Genomic DNA, 15,565 nt, shown 5'->3' on the forward strand with positions numbered 1-15,565 from the left:
TGTGTGAATGGGATGAACTCACCCATAAAATGCAAGCAAATAGAAGAGTGGATTAAAAACCAAAATCCTACCATATGTTTTCTACAAGAAATACGCATGAGGCAGGTAGACACACACAGGGTAAAGGTTAAAGGATGAGCATCAAATGAGAAAAAGAAGGCAGGAGTCACAAAGCCAAAGTGAAAATCTAGTTAAAAGAGATAGGGAAGGCAATTACATCCTGATAAAAGGCAATATTAGACAATGAGGAAATATCAGTACTCCACATGTATGCACCAAATGGTAGAGCATCCAAATTTCTAAAGGAAAAATTGGTGGAGCGAAAGGAAAGAACAAATATTAGTATAGTTTTACTATACTAATAACAGACCTGAACCTTCCTCTATCAGATCTAGACAAATCAAACCAAAAAATAAACAAGAAAGAGGTAAGAGAGGTGAATGAAATCTTAGGAAAACTAGAGTTAATAGATTTGTGGAGAAAAATAAATAGGGACAAAAGGAATACACCTTCTTAGCAACACATGGTACATTCACAAAGATTGACATGTACTAAGGCATAAAAATATGGCAAACAAGTACAATCAAAGAACTCACTAAGAAAAAATCCAAAGGGCCTGATGAAGTCACAAGTGAATTCTATCAAACATTCAAAGAACAACAAGTAGCAATACTAAACAAACTATTTGACATAATAAGCCATACCCCAATTGATAAAGGAGCAAAAGGATATTATGACTTGAGACTTCCTCAACTGAAAGAGTAAGAAGTGGGAAAGACAAAAGTATGTGGCTCAGGTCCAGAAAGTCAGAAGTACAACTAGAAAAAGAATAAAGAGTAGCTTGCCTGGTCCCTGCCATAAAAATAGAAGCCTTAGGAGGAAATTACCAGTGGGAAAGGGGAGCTGGCATCACAGAGGGATATTTCAGACCACAAGGACTGATGAATGTTACAGGGCAAGAGTGGTAAGACATAGTCTAGTGCTAAAGTCTGGAAAATCAAAAGCACAGAGGAAAGGGGAAAATATTCAAATTAAGGAAAACTATATCTACAATATTTCCCTCATGTATTAATTTAGTAGTAAATAGTCTGTCAAAAGGGAGGTAAAGAAAGTAGGCTGACTGTAATCTCTACTTTCCTGTTTACATGCTTACCAATTATTTCTTTAATGATCTTTTTCAGTTTTCCTAAGAATCAAAGGGATGATCACTAAATTTTAGTTTGCAGTCTCAGCTCTCTCTCCCTTCTTTTGAAAATCAGGATAACTGCCCTTTCTCCAGTTTTATAGGACCTCTCCTATTCTGCTTGATCTTTTGGTTCTCTCAGAAAGTGCATTCAGTGCCAGTACTTTCAGAATGCCATTCCTCACAGCCTAAATTCATCAAGCATAGCTAGATGCTCATTTCCCAATCTTCCTTACTTAACAATTTCCTATTAGCTGTTTTTGTTCTGTCATCTCCAGTACAATAAAAGTCATTTTCTTTGGCAAAGAAAACAGAAGAAAACTTAGAAATGAGTTGCTCTGCCATCCTTCTTGTCAGTTATCATTGTGCCTTACCCCCTCCTTAAGACTATCTCTCTTTAGATCCTTCTTATGTTAGCACAGCTAAAAAACAAATCTTGTTTTGTCCTTGATTTCTCTTTCATTCTAGCTTTTGTATTCCTGACCCTATTTTTACAGGACCATTCTTCATCCACATATTCTTTTGTGATCTGACATTGCTTCCATTTTCTAAATTTCTTTTAAAATCTAAGCTGATTTGTGAGTCGTCTCCTCAAAGAAATCCCTTTGTGTTGTCAAAATTCCATTCCTGAGTCTTGAGTCAACTCCTTGGGTGACTTCTTCTAAAGCATTTTCTCTATTGAGCTTGTCTTTTCGTTGACACCTTCAAAATCTGCCTTTTGAATGTCCAGATTACTTCTCTATCATGAGCTCAAGAATAGAGGATACACAGAATTTACTGTAAAACAATGTGATACAATATACATATGTTGAAGGATTCTGATACAGGATATTTTTTATAGTATTAAACAGTATTCTGCTTTTGTAAAAGAGAAAAATATCCTGCAAATTTCTGGATAACTAAAATCACTACTTTCTGATCTCTGTGCCAAATTCCTTATGTTTCCCAAACTCCTCATCTATTTCCTTAGTGTCTAAGTGGCTTATAGTTTACTGCAATGATAAAATCACTTCTGTTTCTCCCCCTTTGACCTTCATTCTCCATCACACTTCCTACCTCTAGTTCCTGGATTTCCTCACACGAGGAAATAAACATAATGATAATCATAATAAATTTCAACCCACCAAACCTAAGTAATAGCTATGTGGCCAAATCTGTCCCCTCCCACATCTTTAGTTTCTCTTGTTCATTGTCCAAATTATTAGTATTTCTATATAGCCAGTGAGGTCATGAATTCCACCACTGTCTCCTTCTTCAGATATTATCTCTTTTCAATGTGTAGGTATATTAGCTACTATTCTTTGTATCCATTATATATAATATGTATCTTTGGGAACCCCTTCCCTGGATCTTTTGGGTTAAAGATTGTTTTTAAAAATCTGATGGACATCTAGCAAATACATTGACATAGCAGATGTACTCCACCTCTAGCAGGAATCTATCAATGCTATGTTGTAATCTATAATCCAGACATTGAAATCCTATTCTCAGATATCAACTGTTTAATAACTTAGTTAAAAATTAGTTCCCAAACTAATTTTTCTCCTTTCCATCCCATATTCAAGAAGGAACAATGAGGAAAACACAATCTCTGACCCAGGGTTATTATTTTTGACCCAGAGTTCATTAGTGGCACAGTGGATAGAGTGCCAAGCCTGGAATTAGGAGAACCTGGGTTCAAATCTTGTCTCAGACCATTCCCAGCCATAAGTAAGTTACTTAAAGCAAATTTCCAAGCTCTTACTACTCTTATGCCTTAGAGCCAATAGTTATTTTCAATTCTAAGGCAAAGGTTTTAACAAAGAAAAAAATAGTTCATTAGCAATACATTTTGAGTTCCTTCTGGAAGTATCATTTGTACCCATGTGAATGACCAGAAATGTGTAGTTATCACTTCAATAAATCTTCAGCAAGTTCTCTTTTTTGGATACACCCCCCAGAAAAACAATAATAATAATAATAATAATAATAATAATAATAATAATAAGCTGAAAATGAGCATTTCCCTAAACTCTCTCCATAAATAAATATATATATGTATATATATATATACATAAAATGTTTGTGTGTATGTATATACTTAAATTCCATATATAAAGAACACAAGAAATATGGATATGAAACTGAATCTCTATTAGGCATAGGTCACTTTTCTTTTCAGCTACATAATAAATTCAATATGTGATTTTCAAAGTTATCCTGCTTTAGATCTCTAGATAATTATAAATCAGGTCAACAAATAGTGGCCTGGGTACGTCTGAGCAGGTTTAATCAATTACTGTTATCTTCTTCTTCTCTGTCCCTAACGGAATGATCCTATCCCAGATAGGTCCTATGGTACTGAAGGAGCGAATTAGTACATGTGACTGCTAAGCCACAAACAATGCTGTTGTTGTTTTTTCCATTAGGAACTTAAATACCTCCCTCTCATCCAAAATAAAAATCTCTACATACAAAATAGAAAAAAAAAATGGGATCATATAGAAAATGCACATTTCTATTACATTGAAATTAAGTATATAATAAATTTAATGCATTATGTTAAAAAAAAGAAAAGAAAACTGCCTAGCTCTGAGATCCAGATGCCAAAAATAGAAATATAAAGCACACTACTTTTTACTTCCAAAAGAAATCTCAAAATCAAAACTCACAAGAACATTATAATCAAAATCAAGAGTTTCTAAGCCAAAGAATAAGCACTGCAAGTAAACAAAGGAAAGAATTAAAGTACCAAGAAATCTTTCAGGATTATATACATTATTCCAAAGCTACTACTATAAGGGACCAGAGAACTCTGAATGGGATGTTCCCAAAGGCTTACTACCAAGAATAATTTAACCAGGAAAACTGAAGATAATTCTATGGGAGGCCTTCAAAACATTCCTGATAAAAAGCTCAGAGCTGTAATAAAAACACCATAGTGTAAACACAAGGATCCATGAGAAATATAAAAAGGTAAAAATCAATGAATGATCATAAGGGATGAAACAAAGATAGCCTGTTTACATTCTAATATTGGGAGGTGATATATATGTGGATCCCCTTGAACTCCTATTATCAGCCAGGGCAATAGACAGCATCCAATTAGGCAGAAGGCTTTAGAAGCAATAGTTTATCATGTCCTTTTGATCTTAAAAGAAAAATGTAAAGGAGAGGGAAGAGGAACATATGGGTTGGGGGAGCATGGGAAAAATTACCTCATATAATTGGGGTATACAAGTCTTATAGAAAAAAAGGATGAGAGGGGGATCAAGTGACCTTTGAACCTCATTATCATCTGAATTCATCAAAGGAGGGAAATAATATATCAGAGTTGGTGACAGAATACAGAAATACAGAATTCACTCAACAGGGAAAAAAGAAGGAACAGGGGAAAGAGAAAAGGGAAATAAAAGAAAAGGTAGATTAAAGGGAAGATTAGTCCTAAGCAAAACAAACTTGAAGCATGTACAAAAATATTTATAGCAGCTCTTTTTTTGCAGTGGCAAAGTGGAAAGTAGCATAGTAGCCATCACTTGGGAATAGGAGAGCAAATTATGGACATGAATGTGATAGAATACAATTGTGCTATAAGAAATGATGACGGGAACACTTTCAGAGAAACTTGGAAAGACTTGGGTATAAACTCATGCAGAACCAAGTGTGCAGGACCAGAAAAACAACGTATACAATAACAGCATTGTAATCAACTTTGAAATTCTTAGGACAACAAAGCAATGGGTTCAAATCAAGAAAACATCTAATGCCCAGTGGACTTACGCGTCGGCTATGGGGGGTTGGGGGGGGGAGGAAAAGAAAATGATCTATGTCTTCAACGAATAATGCTTGGAAATGACCAAATAAAATATATTTAAAAAAAAAAATAAAAAAAAAAAAAAAAAAAAAAAAAAAAGAAATTCTTAGGAAATCTGATCAATAAATGACAAATCATGATTACCGAAGATTCAGGATGAAATGGGCCACCCACTCCTGACAGAGTCAGGAAGTCAACGAACTCAAAGAGTACAGAATACTGTGAAATATAACCTTTAAACCTAACCTATGAAGGAATTTGTTTTGCTTGACTGCAAAAAGAATTTTCTAAGAGAAAATTCTTACTTTTTCAATGGAAATGGGGGAGGGGGAGGCAGAAGGGAAAGAAGAAGAATCTTCATTTGAAAAAAATTGTAATTTAAAAAAATTATGCCTAAAGTTCAAGATTTAGTCCTCTGAATTAAGTCTCCAGACTTCATTAGCTTTTAGGGCAGGGGTTCTTAACTTGGGATTCATGATCTTATTTTTCAAATATTTTGTTAACTATATAATTAGCTTCCTTTATGCTTTATTATTGTAATTTCTTGCATATTTGATGAATTTAAAAACACTATTCTGTAGCTATGTGACCTGAAGCAAGGCACCAACCACCTAGCCCTGACCACCCTTCTGCCTTGGAACCAGGACCCAGTATTGATGCTGAGTCAAAAGCTAAAGGTTTACAAAAATAAAAAATAAAACATTATTCTGAAAAAGTGGCTTCACCAAATTTGTCAAAGGGATCCATAAAACAAACAAAAATTTTTCTAAAGACTTAAGAACCCCTGTTCTAGGGGAAAACATCTCTAGATGAGAAAGCTCAGTAGATTCTGCTCCTAACAGAAGCCCCCCCAAATGAATAACTTCTCAAGAAAATAGAAAGGGAGCCTGCCCTGGGCAGCCCATGGGACCCTGAGAGTCAAGGGGGGACACAGAGTCTGTTTTCAGACTCTTCAAAATGAAAGATTTGGGGGTCTTTTTCTTCCTTTCTCCCGCAGATGAGTCTGCATGGCAGAAATGGAGAAATGAGAGCCATGTCCTTGTCAAAGGAGTCAAGGCAATGTGGCAACTGCTCCATCTCCAGACTGGATGCCCAGATCCACTATAAGAGGGAAAAGCAGAGTGAGAGCAGGGCCAGCAGTGTTCTAGCACAGAGAAGAACTCGAAGCAGGGAGAGGGAGAGGGAGCCCAGGAGAACAAGCAGAATTTCCCAGAGCTGTGCCTGGAAGGGAGTATTCTGGCGGCGCCTCCTTATTCTACTGGGTATCTCTCCATCCCCGTGCCTCAGTCACTGTGGACCCCCTGTGCGTGGAGGTGGCTGGTCCTGGCTCCAGTTCATCCTCCTCTGTATCGATATGCCTTGGAGGAGCTCCCCGGTGGTGCTGTAAAGACTGTAAGTGCCATCTGGTCCAGGATATGGCTGTCTCGGCATCTAACGTGTCTGGAAGGAAGCCTCAACTACTCCTGTAAGATTAAACTTTAGGGAAACTGAGGCAGGTAGAAATTAGTTTCTCTCTGCAAGGAGTATTATATTTTATGAGGTTTAGGAAAGATTAAGGATTAAAGAAATTACGAAGAAGAAAACACGTGCCTAGGCCAGAGGCCTAGACAAGATAACCTCACATCATAGAAGAGACGCGTCTGCTCCAACACGGAAGTCCAAAAAGAGAGACAAACGCCTCTGCAATCAGGTCAAACCCCTTCTCGATCTCGGCCCAGGTGAGAATTCAGTGAGATCAGAGGGCATTCTGGGAGCTAGCAAGGACTCCTGGGGAATGGAGTCCAGAGCTCGAATCTCCGTTTTCCACTCCCACGGGTCAGCTAGATCACTGCCAAGAAAACGCCCAGGTGGGTGGCAGTCGGACTCCTGAGTTTAAATGTGGCCAGACCCTTCCTCGCTGGGTGACCCTGGGCGCGTCACTCACTCCCAGTGGCCCCTGCCACTCTATCGTAGAGCGGATCGGAAGAAAGCAAAAGTGTCATGAATGAAGGGCTTCCTAGCTTTGTAGCTGGCCCGTTCCCGTGGGTAAAGGTCAGTCTGTCAACAAGGACGGCCTCCTTAGCTTCCAAAGGGGTTCTTCAGGCAGGCGAAGGGCAGGCCAGCTCTCCACGGTGTGCGGGGCACGCTTGCGGGGGGGGGGGGGGGGGGGCGAACGTCGGAGATCCGCAGTCGGGGCGAGACGGCCAAAGGGCAGCCGCTTGTTACCGCCTCTTTCTTATTTTGCATTTTCTTTAGTTCTTCATCTCTGACAAACCTCATGAAAACAGGATACTTTTAGCAGAGAAACCCAACTTCAACGTTAACCCCGAGGACCGTCGCGCCCGGCCGCCTGCGCCAAAGGAGGCTCCGTGCTGCGGAAGCAAAGCAGAGGGGCAGCATCTCAGAAGAGAGCTGAGGCCCCAGTTCGAGGACGTCCCCCCGAACGTTCATCCTTTGGGGGAGTCTTTCCAATTCGCACTGGCCTGACGAGCCAGTCAGACAACCACGTGGGTCCCAGCACGGCCACCCCCACTACGAGGGGCAGAGAACTAGGACAGCCACCAGGAGAGTCAATAGACAAGGAAACCCGCGCAGCCAGAGCAGGCGGGAGGCACGCACACGCACACACACACACACACACGCACACACACGCACACACACGCATGAGCGCACGCACACACGCACGCACACACACATGAGCGCACGCACACACACGCACGCACACGCGCACACGCGCACACACACACATGACACGTGCACATAGATGCGCAGCACAGAGCAGTGCCCAAAAGAAAAGCTGGGAAGTGGCTTTAGAGACCAAAGGACTAGTCCACAAGAAGCCTGCTTGTCCCCCGGGACTACGCAAATACTCCCAGGTTAATGTTCACAGAAGGGCTTTGTGGCAGCGAATGTCTGGAAACAAAGGGACACCCCTGAAAGGAAAAGGCGAACCCTAGGGAACGTGCGATGATGCAAAACGTGGAGTTCTAAAGGCGAGGGTCTCAACGCGATATGGAAGACCGCCCAGGAACTGGAAGCCAAAGAGAGTCAGACAGCTGAAGGCAAAGATCAAGAGGCGGGCAGTGCAGGTCAAGGAATTCTAAGCAGCCTGAACAAAGGTGCAGAACGTTTAGTCAGAGGAATTTTACAATGAAGACACTGGAAAACCCAGAATGACTTGGCAGGCAGTGGATGAGAGCAATAAAGAGGTGAAGGGGAGAAGAGCAAATTGTAAAAAGGTTGTAGGAAGAGCCCGAGGGGGGTCAGAGCAGCTGGACACTCCGAACGCCACAGGGCAGGGGCACCAGCGTCCTCCCCTTCCTCCTGAAGGTGTGAACCCAAACTGATGACAGCGGGGGGCTCGCCTCCAAGGAGAATCCGGTCTCCTTTCACACAAAGAGATCGCGGGCGCCCACTCTTACCTTCCTTCTGCTTGGAGATACACAGTACTGAATCTAAGAGGTAAGGCAAGGGTTTGGATAAATAAACAAAGCAAGGAGATAAAAGCAATACTGTTTGAAAGGCACTGCAAAGGACATTTAACTATAAGCGAGGCAAGAGGCGAGTCTCAGTGGGTCGGAACTAGAGAAGAACAACAATGTCTGTTAAATTCAGTTTGCCATCGCGCTCCTGATAAACCGTGTGAGTAGATGATTAACACACAGTCCTCTCTCTCCAGAGAGTAGAATAGTAACTGTTAAAAACCACTGCTATTCGGAGCTAATAAGCTCAAGACAAGTAAGAAAAATGTCACTCACCGTTTCTGAAGGGAAAAATGACGTCTGTAAATTCTGACTTCGTAGCAAAATGCTTTCTATCACAAAGGCTATGTGTTCTGCTTCAAGAACATCGTCCGGATAAATGAAAGGAGAAACAAGAAGTAGAGCCCATTTATTTAAGTCATCAATGGACTAGGATGAAAGAAGAGGGAAAAAAGAAGTTAGATATCATTGCAAACCAGAGTTCTAATTGATAGATGTCTATCATCATTATTCCAACAGAACACTTCCAAGTGGAGTGAGCACACCAAAATGAGATACGCCTCTACTCCTAAAGAGAAAAAAAATTACCACTCAAATGAATAAATATGGATAAGTTCAATTCAATAAATGTAGGCTAAATGTCTACAATGTCCAGTGCTGGGTGCTAGAGCAAAAATAGAAATGAAATCATTCCTGCCCTCAAAAGTAGATCTGCCCCATTTAGGAAAGTAGTACCAAGTTTTCATGTGTTTTTCAAACTGTGCCAATTTAAATAGCGAAGCAATCCCTTTTTAAATGCCTATTTATTCAAGTTTACACACATTGCCCTAAAATGTGGTTTCCATCCAGCACCCCTTCTTATGAGACATACAAAAATATTTTAAAATGACAATCACTGAGGATATTTATAAAAGAGCAGGTACAGAAAACAAATAGAAAATAGCAAAACCGCATGAACCAGAATTACCTCAAATGTATGCAGCAAGATTCCGCTCACCATAGCAGTTAATCTAAAATGTCTTATCCCTCTCTAGCCTTCCACAGCACCAACTCCCCATCTAACCTCTGAGCTATTAAGATACATAAAGAGGTGATATTTCTTCTGATTAAGACAAACTCATTTATATGTATCTTAATCCTATCCCCTCCCATCTACAGAGATTGCCCCTTCTATTCATCCTGACCCTCCCTCTCTAAAATATGCCCCTTTTTTCTCAATCATGAAAGAAATCTTGCCCACCAGCTAACTTCCCTCCCTTCCCCTTCTCTTTAACAAAGCTATCTATATGATCTGCATCTATTTCTTCTCACTCACTCACTCTTAGGCAATCTAGCTTTTAGTCTTTATTCAACTGAAACTGCTCTCTCGGGGTTCTCTATGATTTTATTGCCAAATCTAATCACCATTTCTCAATCTTCATTCTTCTTGCCCTTCTTGCAGCCTTTGATATGATCAAAGGCTTTCTCCTCCAGGTTACTCTCTCCCAGTTCTCCTACCTGACTGTTCCTTCTTAGCCTCCTTCCTTCCTAGGTCCTCTTCTCTTCTCCTGATGTGGTGATGGGTATCATCAGCTCCCCAGAACTCAGCTATCTCTATGCAGATGATCCCTAGATCTATATATTCAGCCCTAATCTCCCACCTGAAGTCCACCTTTTCCAAAGAAGATCTAGACACCTCAAATTCAACAAAACAGAACTCATTACATTTCACTCCCAATTTTCCCCTCTTCCCAACTTTCCTATTGCTGTCATGGGCACCACATCCTTCTAGTCAATAAAGTCTACAAACTCAGGTCCTTCTAGAATCTTCATTCACTATGTCAACGTGGAATTTAGAAGTCCCCAAACTTGTGTCCTAGAAAGATTTAGTGATCCCCAGTTTATTTAGCTTGGAAGTAGAAACTTCCCAGAAAACAGAGCCTACCTATAATTAGGGAAAATGAGTAAACAACCAAAAAAGCACCTAACTCTAAAGAATTTTTATGGAGACAAAGAGCAAGGTACAGACACAGAAAGGGACAGTGAAAGCAAAGGAAGCACATGTAAAGTCCAAAAGAAAAATATGGATTGGATACAGAGACCAGAAGAGATCAAAAAAGGCTTCAAAAACCAATTAAGATAGGCAAGGTTAAGTCAAGTGGAGAAATTAAAGAGATGCAAAAAGAAAATAAAGTGATACAAGGAGAAAGGAAAGTGATGAAAGGCCAATTGAAAAAGGAGATCCAAAAACTGACAGGAAAACCAGGTCTTAAAAATCAGAACTAACCAGCTAAAAACTAATGCTTTCATGAGAAATAAAGAATAAAGCAGAATTAAAAGAAAAAACAGAGGAACTTGAAATATCTTATTGATATTTGAGAATTATTTGAACTACCTGAAAACTACCTGATGAAGAAAAAACCTGGGACATTATATTATGAGAAATTATCACAGACAACTTCCCAGAGATCCTTGAACAAAAAAATAAAATTGAAATTGAAAGAATTCACAGATCATCTCCAGAAAGAAATCCTCAATTGACAACTTCCAGAAATGTAATAGCTAAATTCAAGAGCCACCAAGCCAAGGAAAAAATACTTCAATCAGCCAGAAAGAAACCATTCAAATTTCATGGAGCTACAAGCAGGATGACACCAGACCTAGCAGTTTCTACATTAAAGGATCAAAAGGCATAGAATACGATACTCAGGAAGGCAAAAGAATTGGATTTACGACCCTGAGTCAACTATCCAGCATTCTGGAGGAAAAAGCCAGACCCAGAAAAAAAAAAATCTGAAAAAAAATCTGAAGTCCAAATATGAGATATAAGAGAAGGTAAATAAGAAAGAAAATTTAAGGGACTCATTAAGGTCAAAATGTTTATGTCTACATGAAAAGAGGATTTCTATAATTCTCAAATTACTCTTAGTAGTAGAGAATATAGAAGGAATTTACTCTGAAAGGGGGTAAAGAAGTAAGCTGATTATGGTATGATGTATGATAAGTATTTATATGATATGTATGCATATGAGTGACAGGTAAAAAGATCAATCAAGGGCAGAAAGAGAAGATTTCACTGAGGAAAAAGAGAAGGAAAAGACAGAATGGGGTAAATTATATAACATAAAGAGGCATGAAAAATCAATACAGGGAGAGGAAGATAAGGGTGGTGATGGGCAATGTTTAAACTTTACTTTCATTGAAACTGAGCAGAATTTATTGTGCATCATCTAAAAAAAAGCAGGAGTAGCAATCATGAAAGCAAACAAAGCCAAAGTAGAAATTGATTTGATTAAAAGAGATAAGGAAGGAAATTACACTTTGCTAAAGGGTAACTATAAACAATGGAGTAATATCAATACTAAACACCAAATGGTATGGCATCTAGATTTCTAAAGGAAAAATTGAAGGAACTCAAGGAGGAAATAGAAAGACCACACTAGTAAGGGATCTCAACCTTCCCCTATCAGAGCTAGATAAATGGAATCAAAAAAATAAGAAGGGAAGTAAATTAAATGCTAGAAAAGTTAAGAGTTAATAGGTATCTGGAGAAAACTCAACAGGGATTAAAAGAAATATACCTTCTTCTCAGAAGTACATGATACATATACAAAGATCAACCATGTATTAGGGCATAGAAATATTGCAAACAAATGCAGAAAAGCAGAAATAATAAATGACACTTTTCCAGATCATAATGTGGCAAAATTTGTAATTAACAATGGTCCATGGAAAGGCAAATTTGAAGTTAATTGGAAACTAAATAATCTAATTCTTCAAACCTGGTGGGTCAAAGAAGAAATTATAGAAACAATCTTCATTAAAGAGAATGACAATGAGGCGACATCATATCAAACCTAGGGGATAGATACAGCCAAAGCAGTACTCAAGGGAAAATGTATATCACTGAGTGCCTAGAGCAACAAAATAGAGAAAGAATAGATCCATGGATTGGGCTTGTCACTTAAAAAATTAAAAAGAACAAATTTAAAATCCCCAGATAAAAACTAAATTGTAAATCCTAAAAATTAAAGAATAAATTAATAAAATAGAAAGTAAAAGAACTATTCAACTAATAAATAAGACTAGGAGCTGTTACTTTGGGAAAAATAAATTACTGATTAATCTAATAAAAAACAAGAGAATCAAATTAACAGTATCAAAGATGAAAAGGGTGATCTCACCTCTAATGAAGAGGAAATTAAGGTAATTGTTAAGAACTATTTTGCTCAATTATGTAGCAATAGGTGAAATGGGTGAATTTTTACAAAATCTAGATTTACAGAAGAGGAAACAAAATATTTAAATAATCCCATCTCAGAAAAAGAAATTGAATAAGCCATCAAGAAACTTCCTAAGAAAAAATTCCCAGGGCCAGAAGGATTCACAAGTGAATTCTACCAAATACATAAAGAACAACTAATCCCAAAACTATATAAATTTGAAAAAATAAACAAAGGAGTTTTACAAAATTCCTTTTATGATATGATAAGATATATGATATAAAAGGAATCCTTTTATGATTTCTTTTATGAATTTTTACAAAATTCCTTTTATGAAATATAGTAATGATTCCAAAGCCAGGCAGAACAAAAACAGAGAAAGAAAACTACAGACCAATCTCCTTAATGAATATAGATGCAAAAATCTTAAATAAAATATTAGCAAAAAAACTAGGAAGTTATCACGAGGATTATTCACTATGATCAGGTGGGATGTATACTGGGAAAGCAAGGATGGTTTAATATTAGGAAAACCACCCACATAATTGATCATATCAATAATCAAACCAACAGAAATAAGTTATAATTTTACAGAAATCACATGATTATCAATAGATGCAGAAAAAGACTTTTGACAAACTACAACACGCATTCTTACTGAAAACACTAGAAAGTATAGGAAAAGAAGGACCATTCCTCAAAATAATAAATAGTATATATTTAATACCATCAGCAAATATCATCTGAAATGGGGACAAGTTAGAAGCCTTCCCAATAAGGTCAGGAGTGAAGCAAGGATGCCCATTATCACCTCTATTATTTAATATTCTTCTAGAAATGCTAAAGATAGCAAAAATTGAAGAGTTTAAAGTAGGCAAAGAAGAAACTAAACTATCACTTGGATACACAGATGATATTATATGACGGTATAATTAAAGAACCCCAGAAAATCAACTAAAAGGCTAGTGGAAGTAATTAACAAATTAGCAAAATTGCAGGTACAAGATAAACCCAAATCAGCATTTCTATATATTTCCATATTTTTTTCTATATATTTCCAACAAAACTCAGCAACAGGAGTTAGAAAATGGAACTCCATTTAAAAAATCGCTCTAGAAAAAATGCTATTCACATCCAAAGAAAGAACTGTGGAAGTAGAAACAGAAGAAAAACTGCTTGATCATATGGTTGTATGGGGATATGATTGGAGATGTAGATTCTAAATGATCACCCCAGTGCAACTATTAATATGGAAATAGGTCTTGATCAATGACACATGTAAAACCCAATGGAATTGTGCAGAATTGTGTGTGTGTATGTGTGTGTGTGTGTGTGCATGTGCTATGGGAGGGGTTGGGGGGAGGGGAAGAACATGAATCTTGTAACCATGAAAAATACTCTAAATTAATTAATTAAATGGGTGGAGGAGGATCCTATAACTATGGAAAAATATTCTAAATAAAAAAAGGGGAAAAAAGTATAATTCAGTCTGGGAGGTGGGGGGAAGGGGAGGGAAAGAGCATGAATCATGTAACCATGGAAAAATACTTAAATAAAAATTGTAATTTTAAAAAGGCAATTAAAGAAAGTATAATTCCGGAATAACATCATTTCAGTCAAGACTAAGCTGTTTCTAAAAGTTTAGTTCTTGAAAGAGTTTGTACACAGACTGACAAATACAATTGAATACATAAAGAACATTTAATAAGTATTCGGGCACTATGCAATATATTTGCCTCATTGTCATGCATCATGGATATAACAATGGCACCAAAAATATGGCCATTTCATTTCACCAGAAACTTGAGGTCATTAAAGAGCTTTGCAGTTTTCTAAAGAAAATCTTAAGACGGATGCCTTCTTTTTCAACTCTAGTCTAATGCACCATCCAGTTACTTCTGTCCTATATACAAAGTGCTGGATGAACTCTATTCATTGTCCCTCCAACAGTTGTAATACGGGACGAAGGCACTCTGCAGCCTCCTGTTTTCCTGTGTTAATGATAACTCCGTTGCGTGTTACATGTTTCCAACAGATTCTGCAATATCCTCCAGTGTGATGCATCTGCATTCATTATGTCATCAACAGGAGTCTTTAAAGGACTTTTCCATCCATGGGGAGTTCCTCTGCGATGTGGACTCCAAGCTGGAAATCCTCTACCACAGGGGCAGGCTTGGTCTCCAGGAAGCAGAAAGGAGTGTCACCCAGAGGGCAGTGCAAAGGTCTGGAGGACGTGACATCTAGCCAATAAAGAACAGAAGCAAAAGATGCCTTCAGGGAATCCTATGATAGAAAGAAAGATGGGCTCTTCTGTGAGAGACCCCCAGAAGGGCTTCAATGGTACCTTCACAATGTCAGACCATCCTGAGGAAGTCTTCAGACACACTGAGTGATGCACGTGAAGAACACGTGTCAAGAGCCCAAGAGAAAGGGAAGGCATGGAGGGAGTTAGAGGACTCCTTCTTCCTTGCACGGACAGTCAGCTTTTTCTAAGGTGCAAGGCCCATTGACTAACTGCAGACCCACATCTGTAGAGAGAAGTCTCCCACGTACAACCTAAAGTCACAGCTAGGACACTGGAAGAGCGCTGACAGTAACAGAAGTCTGGCGGCCACTGCTGAGGACATAGAAGAGAGGCCAAGTCTGACAAGAGACAGACAGAAATGTTGAGGAAATAAAAAACAAGACTTGACACCTGGTTGGATACGTGAGTGAAAGTGAGGAGTCGAGGATAATGCAAAGGTGGTATATGATGATGCCTTCAAGAATAGGGAATGTTGAAAAACTTTGGGAATGTGATGCTTATAACAGCTAGATAGAGCTCCAATATCTCTGTTTTCCACTAAATGAAATGTTTTACATGGTTTTCCAGGCCCTCATTTAGTCCTTATTTACTTACTTATCTCAAGTGATATTCCCTCACTCC

The 15,565-nt window shown here is 38.5% G+C and overlaps 1 protein-coding gene across 7 annotated transcripts in view; it reads right to left on the reverse strand.

Moving 5' to 3' along the window:
* HLCS (holocarboxylase synthetase) overlaps window positions 1-15,565 on the reverse strand; it is a 153,942-nt gene that overhangs the window by 131,586 nt on the left and 6,791 nt on the right. For 4 of the 7 annotated variants that reach the window (XM_007493157.3, XM_056825994.1, XM_007493159.3 and 1 more), the window contains exon 2: window positions 8,714-8,866. The exons of 2 other annotated variants lie outside the window; for them this stretch is intronic. In XM_007493157.3, the coding sequence (XP_007493219.2) occupies window positions 8,714-8,866 (153 nt within the window). Of the gene's footprint in view, window positions 1-6,598; window positions 7,039-8,713; window positions 8,867-15,565 lie in introns of those variants that run through there. One more of the 7 variants, XM_001363750.4, reaches the window with a different exon arrangement.

This window comes from Monodelphis domestica, chromosome 4 (genome assembly GCF_027887165.1).
Source record: "Monodelphis domestica isolate mMonDom1 chromosome 4, mMonDom1.pri, whole genome shotgun sequence".
Lineage (NCBI taxonomy): Eukaryota > Metazoa > Chordata > Mammalia > Didelphimorphia > Didelphidae > Monodelphis > Monodelphis domestica.